At 33.1% G+C, this 15190-nt stretch overlaps 1 protein-coding gene across 1 annotated transcript in view; it reads left to right on the forward strand.

Moving 5' to 3' along the window:
* The window catches only part of sl (small wing phospholipase C gamma 1), a 29268-nt gene extending 14100 nt beyond the window's left edge, over window positions 1-15168 (forward strand). The window contains exons 15-22 of the mRNA XM_076407183.1: window positions 6944-7024; window positions 8603-8797; window positions 8864-9010; window positions 12016-12273; window positions 12336-12532; window positions 12602-12694; window positions 13695-13926; window positions 13984-15168. Coding sequence (XP_076263298.1) covers window positions 6944-7024; window positions 8603-8797; window positions 8864-9010; window positions 12016-12273; window positions 12336-12532; window positions 12602-12694; window positions 13695-13926; window positions 13984-14106 — 1326 coding nt within the window. The 3' untranslated portion in view covers window positions 14107-15168. The remainder of the gene's footprint in view (window positions 1-6943; window positions 7025-8602; window positions 8798-8863; window positions 9011-12015; window positions 12274-12335; window positions 12533-12601; window positions 12695-13694; window positions 13927-13983) is intronic.
* Window positions 15169-15190: the final 22 nt, after the last annotated feature.

A 15190-nucleotide genomic window follows, 5' to 3' on the forward strand; every position in this document is an offset into this window, starting at 1 on the left:
CGCTTCATCTTCGCCTAACAGGTTTTTTAGACGCCGGTACCGCAGGAACGAATCTACGTGACCTAAAGATTCTCTCGTTGTTCTCCTCCTCTGGCGCTTCGGTACCGATGTTTCTAATCCCCGAAAGCTTTAGATACGAGACGTATTTTAATGGAACAAGGAGACGGTTGTGTCGCGCGATAATAACATGGGAACAATTGAGGAATGCTTTGTTGTAAGATAATTCAGAAATGTTAGGTTTGATATTAAATATTTCATCAAAGTTCGTCATCATGTACTAGAAAATGTTTTCTAACTTCCTACAAAATATAATTACAACAAAAATGTGGATGGCTTTCATATGTATAATTTTTCAAAATTATTTACATCTTACATTAGATATGCTTAGTACAATCTTAGTTTACAAATTAATGTATTACTATGGTACTGTTGTACTTGCATTACACAAGCAAAGCGAGTACGGGATTAATACATCAGTATGTATTTCCCAAATTAAAATAAAACTAATCTACTTAAGTAAAAGTTAAGAATAAGTTAAGTCGTGTAGTTTGGTTCGCTTTTGTCCAATTGCTATATTGTTTCCACGTTGCTGTGATTTAGCAACCTTATTTCATGTTTTACAGCGAAATCTTGTATCACTTCGAATATCCATTTGATTTCGAGGTAGCGATAAGCATTGGTAATTAATTGTAGAACTTTTCTTTGGGTAGGTTGGATTACTAGTTGGTTTGATGTTTTGGTGAAACCCCGTATTTGCGCCCCATAGGTCCCAAATTGGCATTATGATTAACTGATAAACCAATCTCTTTAATTTTAGGTCAAGTTGAGAGTATCTTTTGACTAACAAGTACAGGTGCTTGACTTTGATATTCTAATCTGCTCTGCTTTTTATCTAACATGATGTTTCCAATTTAACCTACAATCGAGATATATTCCGAGGTATTTAACCGATTCTGCTTGAGGACTCGGGCATCCGTCAAGTGATATAATTAAGTTGTTAATTAACACGAACAGATTTGGAGCTATTAAGCTGTATATTCCAGTCTTTAGCCCATTTGTTGATCTTGTTGATTGCTACTTGTACTTTTTCTACAGCCTTAGACAGAGATACATTTTTTGCTATGATAACTGTATCGTCGACAAATATTCCAAGTACTCTTTATTTTGCTGTTGAGATATCAGCAGTATAGAGCAGATACAGGAGTGGTTCCAAGACACTACCCTGTGAAACTCATGTCGAAATAGGTTTAAGTGCTGATAATGTCCCTTCATGCGAGGCTAAATTTTTTTTCGAAAAGATATGATTCCAGCAGTCAATCGTGCAAGCAGTAAATTATACGTATATTTGAAGATTATATTAAAAATTTCCGTTGAAACTCAAGTAAAATGTTTTTAGCACAATTTTCATCTTTTATAATATAATAATTGTAATATGAAGAACCTTTTATAAACATATTTAATTTTAAAATAATTTTGAAACGAAAAAAAAGATAGAATAAAACAATATGTAAGACAACAGATATAATTTATTATTTATAGTCAACCAAACTTAACATATTAACTGAACTCATCGTCTGATATCTCATATTCTTCTATTACATTGTTCAACGGACAACATTCAATCCTATTTCTGTCCAAATTCTTATTTCTGTTTTCTGATCTTATTTACCGATGCTTCAACTCTTGTAGCGTCATTTTTATGCTTTATATCTGTGGAATTTAATCGGTTTGTTTGCTGAATATATGAGTCAATAAGTCTAATATTTCCAAATTGCCACTGCTATTGAGATCCATTATTGTTTGGCTACAATTTGTATCTGATTTTAATAGAAATAAGTTACCCAAGTGTCATACATTCGTTTTAATGTTTTGTATTTCTCATTCTGTATTCCCTTGAGTCAGTTTTATACCAGTCGGACAAATGTCACAAAATCAGGCGGAAACGGCCGAAGTTTACCGAATGCTGGCTGATACTAACTAGAAATCGTCATCTTTCAAATATCTCGTGATTCTTAACCCTAAGGAAGGACATGATCAACCGCACAGACTGAACCAAACAGAGTTGAAAGATCTTATTCGGGATCTTGCTTCGTTACAGGAGGTCTAAAACTGTATCAATGGTATCTTCTGCAGCATGACGTTAGGATCTTTTAAACAGAAAAGCCAAAACATATGAGACATCTCATGAATGTACAACAACTTAGAATGTAAATGTCATGAAAAGCAACAATCACATTTAAAACTTTCTTAGCATGTAATTTTTTTAACTCAAAATTAAAAAAAACTTATTTAAGTGAAACAAAAGTATTTTACGTGTTAAAGTATTTTAATACTTAAATTCAGTTTTATTCTACCAGTGAAGGGTCATATTCTAACGCCAAAATTCAACGATTTTATCAGACTACTTGATACATTTTTAATGATCAAACAAAGAAGGAAACAAAGAAAATTAGAATATAATGGGTTTTATTTGACCTATTCTGGTGCTTCTCATTCTTGGTAGGTTTCATTGTAATTAAATGGAAAGGAAAATTACCCTTATAAAGGCAAAGGTGGTATAACATTAATAATTTAGGATTGGTAACCATGTATACAAAAGAATTATATGGTGATTTATATCAATAAAACTGTGACCGAGGTTTTTTTTTGTTGATATTTTCAGATATTGAGGGGGATTTCTTTACCGATTATTTTTATGATGTCCACGTTCGAGGTTTCGTGATATTTAAAAGTGTGGGTCGCGAGTCTTAAGGCCCAAAAGGCATCATCGATTTAAATGACCATAAAAAAACGTTTTAAGAACCGAAGCCGCGCACTGTAATTTACATTCCTGAGAGATTATTTTCCGTGTGGTATTCGATAATAGATTATTATTATTCTCCTTTCTACGTCCAGAAGTTTATTGTTTACATTTGCATAATTTTTTTATTTATTACATCTTACATTCGATATGCTTAGAACAATCTTAATTCACAAATTAATGTATTACTACTGTTCTGTTTTACTTGCGTTAATATACAAGCAAGGCGTGTACGGGATTAATAATACATCAATATATATTTCCTAAATTAAAATAAAACTAATCTACTTAAGCTAAAGTTAAAAATACACTTATACACTAAGCTAGTTCGTGTGGTTTGTTTCGCTTCAATCTTCTGATCTCTTGCGTGTTGTCCAGTAGCTGTATTGCTTCCGCGTTGCTGTGATTTAACCTTGTTTCATGTTTTAGGGCGAAATCTTGGATCACTTCTTGTATCCATTTGATCCCGAGATCATGGTGCAGCTTTTCTTTGGTTACATAACGATAAGCATTGGTAATTAATCGTAGAACTTTGTTTTGGATGCGTAGGATTACTAGTTGGTTTGATGTTTTAGTGCAACCCCATAGGTCCAGATAGGCTTTATGGTTGACTGATAAACTAATCTCTTTGATTTTAGGTCAAGTTGAGAGTATCTTCCGACTAACCAGTACAGTTGCTTGACTTTGAGTCTAATTTGCTCTACTTTTTGTCTCACATGATGTGAGATGTTCGAGTTTAACCTACCATCGAGATATATTCCGAGGTATTTAGCTGATTCTGCTTGAGGAATCGGGCATCTGTCAAGTGATATAATTAAGTTGTTGTCATTTCGCCGTAACGCAAAATTAACACGAACAGATTTGGAGCTATTAAACTGTATTATCCAGTCTCTAGTCCATTTGTAGATCTTGTTGACCACTACTTATACTTGTTCTATAGCCTCAGACAGAGATACATCTTTTGCCATTATAACTGTGTCGTCACGAAATGTTCCAAGTTACTGTTTCTTTTATTGTTGGGATACAAGCAGTGTAGAAATGGTCCCAAGATACTGCCTTGTGGAACTTCAGCCAAAATGAGTTTAGGAGTTAAGAATGCCACCTTATGCGAAACTCAAAATTATATTTCGAAAAGATATGATGCCAGCAGTCGATAGTAATTCCGCCTTATCAATTTGCTCATTTTGTAGGTTAATCTCAAATGCCATACCCGGTCAAAAGCTTGTGAGACATCCAGGAATATTGTAGGGCAGTATTTTTTCTTCGAATGCCTTTTCAACAACCGCTGTTACTCTGTGCACTTGGTCTCGATTGTCGAATGGTGATTCCGAAATCAAAACTGGAAATTTGGTATTTCTATAAATGGTTTAATACATTTTGACTGGGAGATGAGATTCTCAAATAAATTTGATATCGCAGATAACATCGAAATAGGACTGTAAGATCCAACTTGTTCTACCGGTTTGTTAGGTTTTTTAAGCATAATTATTCTAGCAACCTTAAGACTTTGTTCAATTCAGTCTCAAACAGGCATTAAATATATATGTCAACATGATTATTGCTTTTCGTGGCAGCTCTTTAAATAACCCAGGTGAAATATCATCAATTCCAATTATTTTTAGGATTGAGGTTGTCAATTTCTGTGGCAACTTTCATTGGAAAAATCAGATTTACAGCTACATTGGGCTCATTAGGAAGATTTATATCTATTGTAGATTCTATATCATTCGGTTGAAATGATTTACGTAAATAATGAATACATTGAGACTGAAAAAATTCGGAGCTTTTTTTAAGTAGAACTCAACTGCTTTTCTTACAACATAAAGTGAAAAAATATTATGATGTATCGCTATTTTTCAGAACAAGTTGTATAGTCAGATGATGCTATCAAGATCTGAACTATGCGGTAAGTGCAGACTTGAAGCTTATCTTACTTCTAAGCAAGTGAAGAACGAAGTTATTCTTTAAAAAGAGATTATGTACCGTCAAACTATCCCAATTTTGTGTTTGATGAAAAATAATGTTAAATAATATCCAGACTAGGAAACTGCAACACGCAAATAAACAGTGTAAATAACGGAGTAATCCGTAATCCTATATTGTAATAGTGATTGGTTCTTGTTTATAAGTTCCCGTCGTTATAAGTATGGAATGATGATTTCACAGATTCGTAGAAGCTAGTAGAATTTTAAGTAGATATTTTAACTTTATTAGTTATTTACCTAGTTGGCCATCTTGGTGAATTGGATGCACTGAGATGACCATAAAAACTAGATCAACATATTTTCTTCAATAATTTCTACTCATATTAAACCTGTCTGAAAATCCACTATTTGTGATTTACAGCATACTCAATAAAACAGTGAACTCACGTCAAAATATCAAACGTCGGAATATTTCTTTCTAAGGAAATTTTGATTTTTAGTTTATTTTGGCTTTAATATATAACAAAGTTGTGATGTAAATAAAATAATGTTATAGATAATATTACAGTTAATTATAAAGCCATAATAGTTTGTAGGCTAGAGTTCTTTTATTATATATACATTGAACTTTATTCCACACAACCTATGAGGTAAAGTTTTAGGCGCATTTTATTGTGTAGTGGTATCCCCTGAAAGGCTAATCCACCTAATTAACCAACTAATTAATTATGTATCCAAGTAACGTTTTTTACTTTCATTAGAGAGATTGTTTACTTTTTTACGTTTAATTCTTTCGTGGCAGTGTTTCCTTGCCAAATCATTTTTATGTCAGTATATTTCTCCTTTGTTTCTTCTGTAGTAATACAAGTATAGTGTATTCTACAATATTTCCTTTTAAAGACATATGTGTTGTTACTACTTTATTGATAAAACTAAATTTAATCTACTGTATTCTCCCAAATGCATATGCCATATCTGAAAAACAATTAGTATTTTTTCTCTCACATTTTAACCAAATGCTCATATATATTCTGAACAATTTACACATATATCTGTGCACATAAATCGTCCACACGCTACAATAATATTTTATGCAGTTATCATATATCACTACATAGTATAAAACAAAGTCGCCTTTTCTGTCCCTATATCCCTATGTGCGCTTAAATCTTTAAAACTACGCAACGGATTTTGATGCGGTTTTTTTCGATAGATAGAGTGATTCAAGAGGAAGGTTTATATGTATAATACATGCATAATATACTAAGGCAACATTGCTAATTTTAGAGGTTTCTAACGTGATGTCGTAAATTAACCTATTTTTTAGGCTTATTTAGCAATTAGCAAAAACGCTGCCTAACCCTACGAGTTAGATCAAATTAATGTACTACAGTATTGTACACCATAAAAAGGTCTACAAAAAAGTCCGCGATGGTATATGTTTATCTTTTAGGGATAACCCACATGAACCATTTTTATTGTTTACTTTTTACGTGAGAAAATGGCTTATTTACGAAGCTATTTTAAGCAATACGGCATTAATCCTTATCGAATTAAGTACCTTAAATACAGTGTGCAATTAATATAGATCAATATGGTTCCTTACAGCATGTAAATTAAACAAATTTTTTAAAATTTGCGTTTAAAAATATGTAATGTAATAAAAATTGTATGAATTTAGATATTCCAAAGATAGCAGGAAATCTTCATAGTAAGTATAGGGGAAGAGGAATTGTTTTACTCCAAATTTAATGCGTGCAGGCCAAGGGCAATAATGAATGAACCAAAAATACTGGATCGATTTTAATCATGTTTTCATTGAGTGACATAGGCATATTTTATGCCCGTGCAAAGTCGGAGCGGGCCGCTATGTTTTTATATACAACGTTCATATTTTTTCTGTAGTGTATTTAATTTAGTATCAGCATTGCACCCGTGCGAAGCCGGGGCGGGTCGCTAGTTAATTATATATTCACCTTTACTTGTTTCCATTCTCATCACCCCGTCTTAGAATTTGGCAGCATATCATATTCAGAAAGTTTCATTCAGTTGAATAAGTAAGCTGTTAATTTCCAATCTGTTCACAATTCATTCATTCGTCAATTTCTTCTTCAATATTAGCCATCACTATTATGTAAAACTTATTCGCCATTAAATTGATTTGAATGATAAAATCCATGGATTTCTGTCCGGATCTAACATTTATTTTTATTTTCAGGAGCAAGATGAATCTACTGTTTATAACCATACACCATCGTATATGGATCCGTCAGCATTCACTCCCAAAATTACGGTTAAGGTATGTTGCACTATTTTATACTTTTTTCTAGTATATCGATAAATATTTAATAATCTTTATCCCTTAATATTATACCCATAGAGTAATAGAGGGAAAAATCGATAGATGTCTCTGGAGAAACGTTTCGCAACGTCCAATATCCAAACAATACTGGTATCGCCATTTTAGTAATTTAATTGGCTAGTTTAAATATGCATTATAAGCACCTGTAAAAACTATTTTGTTATGAAGACATTTGATTGGTTCTTAAACAGATTTCACTCATGTGACTAACCCCGGACATCACATTTTATTGATAAATAAAATTGAAATAAAAAACAAAACTTAATTTCTCAAAACAAATTTATTTTTCTTTACGTTGTATTTCAATGTTCTTTAGTACCTTTAATAGGAGTTCTGTTTTTTTATTATATTTAAAACAAATTCCTCATCTTTCACTGTTATAATTCTAATAACTTCGTTAATTTAAAAATATGTCATACACTTTATCATTCATATTTTTGAACACAATAATTGTAAAACTTTAACGTATTATACAACAAAAAGGTTTTAAATTTACATTAAAAAATGTGTAAAATTACTGTGACGTATTAATATGGCACAATCTAGGAATAAAATAAGGCAGATATATTTAAAGATCTACGTACAATATAATAAAACAATCTTGCGGAGTTGCATATGTTGCTTTACCTCTATAAACTTTATTTTAGTCTACAAAGTTACCCATGACAGATTATAAACAAACATTTCAATCAACTTCTTTTTTTAACATAATTGTTAAAGCATGTGCATGTATATTTTTTATTCCATGATTTTTAATGTATCCAAAACAAAAATCAAAATTGTCTTGGTTAGGTAGCCTGATGTCACAACATATTGATACTTAGCCAAAATATATTTCTTTAAATTTTTTTAAAGAATTATTTTAAATCTATTTTAACCCCTTTAAAAATTGATGCTACTTTCATAGGCATGTTTTTATAAAGCAATGTAATTTGATACTATTTAAATGTTGATTTGGACATTTGAACACATTTTGGATCTACACTCTGCTCTATATGTTTACAACCATCACCCACTTGTTGGTAACAACTTGGACTTTACAAAAAAACAGTATATTTTTATATATACACAAAAGCCCTATGTACATTTCAGGTACAAAGACAATGCTCACACCACACATGCTTAATCCAGATAATTTGAGATTTTTTACATGACTTATCTAAATTTAAATGAGAGTCTCGAACCTCTTGAAAGAAAAGTGATGTTTTATCATTTTGCTTTCTGTACATCCTGTTACATTTCATAGAACGAATATACATCATAACGAACGAATTTTTATTATAATTTAATAACAAAAACTAGAAAAACGCTAAAAGCATTGTACTTTACACTGTACTGTATTTCACATAGTAATGAAATAAACCAATAAAATAACCGCGGCTCTTAATATAGTGATTCAAACAAGTAATAAGTTCAAAGTAGTGACTCTGGATATTGGACGTGGCGAAACATTTCCCCAGGATTGCCGATAAAGCAAAATTTTCTCTGTGATTATACCATATTAATAATTTTTAGGCAAAATACGATTATACTGCCCGGAGGCCCGATGAGTTATCTTTCTGTTGTCATGCTATCATCACAAATGTTACTAAACCAGCGGAGAGTCCAGGTTGGTGGAGGGGCGATTATGGTGGCGCTAAACAGTTCTACTTTCCCACGGCCTACGTCGAGGAGATAGAAGTTGCCGGGCCAATACAAGAGGATGACGGGGTACTTTTTCTATATCCTTCAGCAGTAGGGTTTAGATGGTGCTAATACTTGTTTTTACATGTACAGTCAGTTATTCAAGGCTCCCTCGACATGAACGGTGCCGTTGTTGAGCTAATGCAAAATCGTGACCGCAATGGATTCGAATGGGTGCTGAGAATAATACCGTCCACCGCTCTAATTGCCGTGGACATCGCCGTTCAAACCCAAGAACAAGTAAGCTCTATATTTACAAATTGTGAGAAAAAGTAGTTCACGTTTTGTAATGTTTCGATGCAAGTATAAATTCCAGAAGCTGAAGAGTCTCAATTTAAAGTCTCAAACTTAAACAGTTAATTGATTAAACACAAATTGTGGCTACATTCTTCTATTTACGCAATTTCTCTTCGTGTTTCCTCACAGTTATACCGCGTAAGTTTACAATGGTTTTAAAATTTGTTTATATTAGATGCTTGCATGTATTTTGATCAGAGATATATACCGTAAACTGGGGTTACTTTGCGCCACTTGAGAAAAAAGATTATAAAAGTTCTTCATAATGCTACACTTTAGTAAACTAAACCAATTTATGGTTGTCTTCACGGTTGCATATGACCAAACTAATTAGACGTTGAGTTGGATCGTTCACGTATTCTTAAACTGTTCAGGCGCGCTCGTAAAGATTTGTGAAAGAAACAGTGTCACAAACGTTCTGAAAAAATTTAGATATATCTTGGGCATCTGTTGGTATAGAACAGGTAAATATTTGTGTATCATTTATTTGATGTATTATTTAGTAACTACCGCAATATTTTCTTTTTATAAAAAGCCATAAACATTAAAAAAGTAATAATTCTTTTAAGTGTCAAAATATAACAAAAATGGGGATATTTTGCTGTATGAAAAAGAACAAGAGTTTATTGATTACATTGACAGAGGAACATTACGAAAAAAAAACGACTATTCTCATATGTTGTAAGAGAAGTTTGTTGTGTTTACTTATGAAGGAGAAATATTCCCAGGTGAAATAATCAGCATGACGGACGAACAGGTGACATTTGAGCAATGCTGATAATTCCAAACGTCCAAAATTGTATTTCCAATACTACTTAATTTTTTATTTAAAAAAATCGGCTGCTGAAGCCCAGCAAACACCTTTAGAAGTAAAAAATTGTCAGCTTTCGTTTTAACAATTTAAAAGTGGTGTCTTGATGTCAGTGATTAGGCACGGCCTTGAGGACCAAAACAGTTTGAAGACAATGAATTGCAAAACTTATTGGACGAAAATCCAACTCAAGCTTTCAAGTAACCTTCAGTTAATATGGCAGCTGAAAGAGAGAATGAAAGGAAGAGAAAATGCCTAAGGTGGATTGACCGAAAATGCCATTTCGGACCGTTTTAAGTCGGTATCATTTGCCTGAAAAAAAAGATTATTGTGACTGGTAATAAAAAGTGGATCTATTACGATAAATGTAAACTCAAAATGTTTTGCGTTATTCGAGGAGAGATATTTACATCACCTAAGTTAAATATTCATGGCCACAAAGTCGTGCTGTACATATGACGGGTTTAGCAGTCTATTACGACCTGCTGAAACTGTTACCGTAGCGGTCTATCGTATTATCAGACGTGTTGTAAGAAAGGCGACCAACAGTGAGTTACAGACACAAAGTTATCCCTTTTTAGCGCTGGTGACGCGTTGCAAAAGTTTTAAAGGTTACACTATTACAATTCGAACGGGAAGTTCTGCCACAGCTGGCATACTTACCAGGCATAATGCCTTGTGTTTAGCACTTTTTCAGATCGATGTGACATGCCTCGAACTGCACACGGTTTCGAAATGCCGAAGAAGTGCGAAAAGGGATCGATGTTGGATCGCTGTCAAACCAACATCGTTCATTCGGCATCGCCATGTTGCCTTACCCTAAAGATGGACAAAAATAGTAGAAAATGATGGAAAATATTCTGATTAATATATATTGTACAAATTTTTATCAATAAATTGTTATTTATAGCGAGAATATGTTCTCAGAATATATGCAAACATAATATAACAATTTTTTTGTAGAGGTAGCTCGGATTGCCGTCTATCTACTACATCTTTTTAAGCCAATACTAAAGATATTAAGAGCAAAACTCTTAATTTTAACATTGTTCTTCCACTTGAGCTTGGCTGACATCCAGAGTCATAGTGATTTTTACGAAATTATTCTAGAGTTAACTATCAATGGCAAGTAATTTGTAAGTCAAATTTGCATACTGATTTTATGTGGCGTTTAGCTTCTTTGTCGTCAATTGTAATTTATTCGTTTATTTTCAACAGCGAATAATGTGATGTTCTAATAATTACTTCGAGGTATTTTAAGAGAATCTCCTGGAAGAGTTTGGATATTATTGGTAGCAGTAATTTTGATTGACAAGTTGTTTTTTCATTGGGCGATTTACCCAATATGGAAATCATAATAATTTCCACAATCTTCCGCCGCATTGGTACATATCTAATGTAATCAAGTTGGTTTTAGTACTTCATTGCATGTTATTGTGCATTGACATTTCAAATATTCTTCTCAGAAAGCAACTAAGCAATATTTTATTTTCAGCTAGCTTATTTTATTTTTAACATGTTTTTGCATTTCAATTTTAAATATATCATACCTACATATTTGCCACTATTTTCCTATTTATAGTATTTTAAACTCCTTTTTTCAGTATTGTAATGGTGTGCTTTTCAGCGTGAAATTCTTGCCTGAAGTCTCTTGATTCTTGTTCAGTATTAAAATTGCTATATCATTCGCGAATATAGTTATCATAATTCGCTCCGATCATTCATTTCTTTTAATTCAGAGTATTTATCTACCTGTTTAATTCTGTAAGTTCTGTACCTGATCAATGTGGAGTGTTTTTGTCTGATTCCAAACTAATTAAGTTAATTTTTGTTATCGTCCTTAACCCCCTGGACAATATTTCTTCATGTATAATTTAATATTGTTTAGTTGTTTACCAGGTATCATGAATACTTCCACAACTTTATGGTATTTGAGACTAGAGACTGCGTTAGATTTATAAGTAGTCTTTTCTCTAGGCATTTTTTTTAATTTTCTATAAATTGTATGGAAACCCGATTCTTAATTTGGATCACTGTTGTTTTACTAATAAAATACGATTAGACAAGCGGGAATTACTTTTTCACGCCGGTAATATATTTCATAATTATTCACTATAACGATTTCGGATGATTTAAGGCAGAGGAATGGTTGGGCGCCATCCAAAAGGCGACCCATATCGCGACCCAACAAGATATACAACACAAGGAAATGGAAAGAACTTATCGCATCGCCAAGGAGTTGTCCAATATCATCATTTATTGTCGTTCCATATCCTTCAATCTGGAACGTTCCAGACGGGGATTTGTCTTCTACGAAATGTCCTCTTTTCCCGAGACCAAAGCGGAGAAATTAATTTGCCAGACCGAGAAGTCATTCTTCCTCAAATATCATCAGGTACCGTTTAGATAATAGAACATGTTCCGACAAAACCGCCTCGCTGCTTTTGTTCGTTCCAGGTGCAGTTTTCCAGGATATACCCTAACGGACTCAGGATAGACTCTTCCAACTACAACCCTATAAACATGTGGAACTGTGGCTCGCAGATGGTGGCCCTCAATTACCAAACTGGTGACAAACCGATGCAGCTAAACCAAGCCAAGTTCAGAGATAATGGGGCATGTGGGTATTTGCTCAAACCAGAGTTTATGTTTAGGTAAGCTAGGAGATGTAATAAATAAAACACGGACATGGAATCGTGTTCTACTGATTGAATATTTTTTAGAGACGAATTCGATCCCAATAACAAAGACACCATTTCCAACGTAGAACCTCTAGTGGTTACCATTAAAATAATGGCAGGAAGACATCTGTGCAGGTCAGTATTTTTGAAAAGAAAAAAGCAGAATAAGTGTTCTAAGTAATGTAAGTTTCTGTTTAATGACGACATATTTAAAATTTTGGTTATACTCTAATTTTCTGGTGTTTAAAAACTTACCTGACTTTCGAATTTTTAAAAAATTACGGAAATTGGATTGATTTTGATGTTTGATTTTTTTATTGATTGTTAAAGTACCTCTAAGTTGGGAATGTATTTCTTAAAAGTAATATTGCGTGTTATTTTAGTTTAAGTATTCGCGAGGTTTATTTAATCAAATAGTAAAATTTCCAGCTGCCATTTCATGATAGATATGTTCTTTCCAATGCCAGAGGAGTCGGACTTTCGATTCGAGATAATCCCTCGGGAAAAGTCTATATGTAATGTAAATATTGAAGAGCTCCGTTGCGATTGTTTGCGAAGTCGAGCCCCGAGTGAATTTTGTGGGGGTACAACTTTAAGCTTTTTTGCAAAGTGCATATAATAACAATCTATTAACATTTAAACCACTTCTTTGTTTTCAATCTGAAAGGTTCGGATTGTCAGGGATAAATTCATTAGTTAACGTTTTCCACTTTTACTGCCGTAACCAAGAGTCAGTCTACCTCTCTATTGATATCTCCCCCCGCTCCTCATATTCATAGTCGCAACAAGTTAAACTAGATAACTTTATTAGTTAAATTAGCAATTTATTATAGCAAGTTAAATTATCCTTTGAAACACCGTATAGTTGACCGTCAATAGTTTATTGTCATAGATGACAGAGGAAATAAGGGGAGGGTGATAAGGCGTCCAACTCGTAGCCCATCTTCTAGATGTTTCGTTACTACTTATTATTTTGTATTACTATGTTGGCCGAACCAATACCTATCAGTGTCATAAATTGTCACCTTTTTTCGCGTGTCTAACATTTGCATTTGACGGTCAAAGAAAAAATAAACAATTAAGCGATATATAATTATAAGGAAAATATATTGTGACATTAGTGCCTTGCTTATAGGTCGAAGAAGGGAATGGCGAGTCCTACGGTTGAAGTCGAAATTATAGGCGCACCATTCGACTCCGCAGTCAAGCATACCAAGCGGATTTCGGACAATGGCTTCTGTCCCATTTGGCAAGACGAAATTTTCGAATTCACCGTCTACAATCCCCATTTCGCCCTGTTACGTTTCGCCGTGCAGGACGAAGACGCCTTCGGCGATTCCAACTTTATCGGCCAGGCCACGTATCCAGTGAGTCTTTCCATCGCGTTTAACGGGACCTCGTTTAATTCGTAAATACATTTTCAGCTCACCTGCATCCGGGAGGGATACCGAAGCGTCTGGCTAAAGAACGCTTACAGCGAGGATCTAGAGCTGGCATCTCTTGTGGTTCACGTCCAGATCCGGAACTGCACCAGAAACGGACGATAATCAGAGGTGGCACAGCAGACGTGATAAAATGGTGTTACTGTCACCAGTGACTTACTGATGTGTCTTCCGAATTTTTCCAGCAGCATAATCAAGTCACCCATTTAGTTTAGTTCATAGGACATTTTATTTATCTGCTGTTCACCTATCGATATCTTCGTTTCGGCATAGCTTGCGTTTTTTTTTGTGGTCTCTTGCGTAAAAAAAAACGAACCCGTAGCAATATTTAGCTCAACATCCCTATTTTAAACTAAAGATATTTAACCATATACTGATACGTATGGAGGTGTCACGAAAATCGAGTCTCTATATGTCAGAAATAATCGACTGATGATATAGTTCAATTTGACGGTGTGTTCAAGGAATTTTAGTCACCGTCATTGGAGGCTACATTTACAATCTGAAACAATTGAGCACACCGCGTCTTTTGGATCAAACGAATTGAACAGTGATAATTACTATCAAAGAGTTCCTTTTGAGTAAATATTAATATGTGAAGGCTGAGTATAGGGTCCGAGTTTAAATACCTTGTACTAGCGAGTAAATAGTGAAATTACATCCTACATATCAAGTACTGACATGACAATGTAATTTTAGTTTGGAAAGATATATATTTACCCAAACAATTCAAATTTTAACAAAAACAAAAAGACTATATATTTACATAATAATTGAATTGGTATTTTGTCTATTGAAATTTTAAATTTACTGTTGTGATTACTTTCATTATAGTTTATTTACGTTAATGTATCGTTAATTGGAGAAGATAAGTGTAAATAAATGAATCTCACACACTACACAATAAAAGGATGTTTTGTATTTTAACATTTACATATTAAGAGATACTTTTTGAAGTTTTAACCCTATAACAAATAAAAAGGTGTGAAATTCAAAATATTAAAATTATACATATGTTTTAAGAGAATCATAATTGAACCAGTTAACTTATTTTTTAATTATTAATCTATGTTTTATTAATTTTCATATATTATATAATATTTGTAAGTTTTCTATTTGTCCAAAAGTAATTTTATGTAAATGTAATATAATCAAATATAAAATATATCTAGTTGTATTTGAACTCTTA

The sequence above is a fragment of the Rhynchophorus ferrugineus genome, unplaced genomic scaffold (genome assembly GCF_030347505.1).
Source record: "Rhynchophorus ferrugineus isolate W39M unplaced genomic scaffold, kcgeb_rfMv2 rfM6, whole genome shotgun sequence".
Lineage (NCBI taxonomy): Eukaryota > Metazoa > Arthropoda > Insecta > Coleoptera > Curculionidae > Rhynchophorus > Rhynchophorus ferrugineus.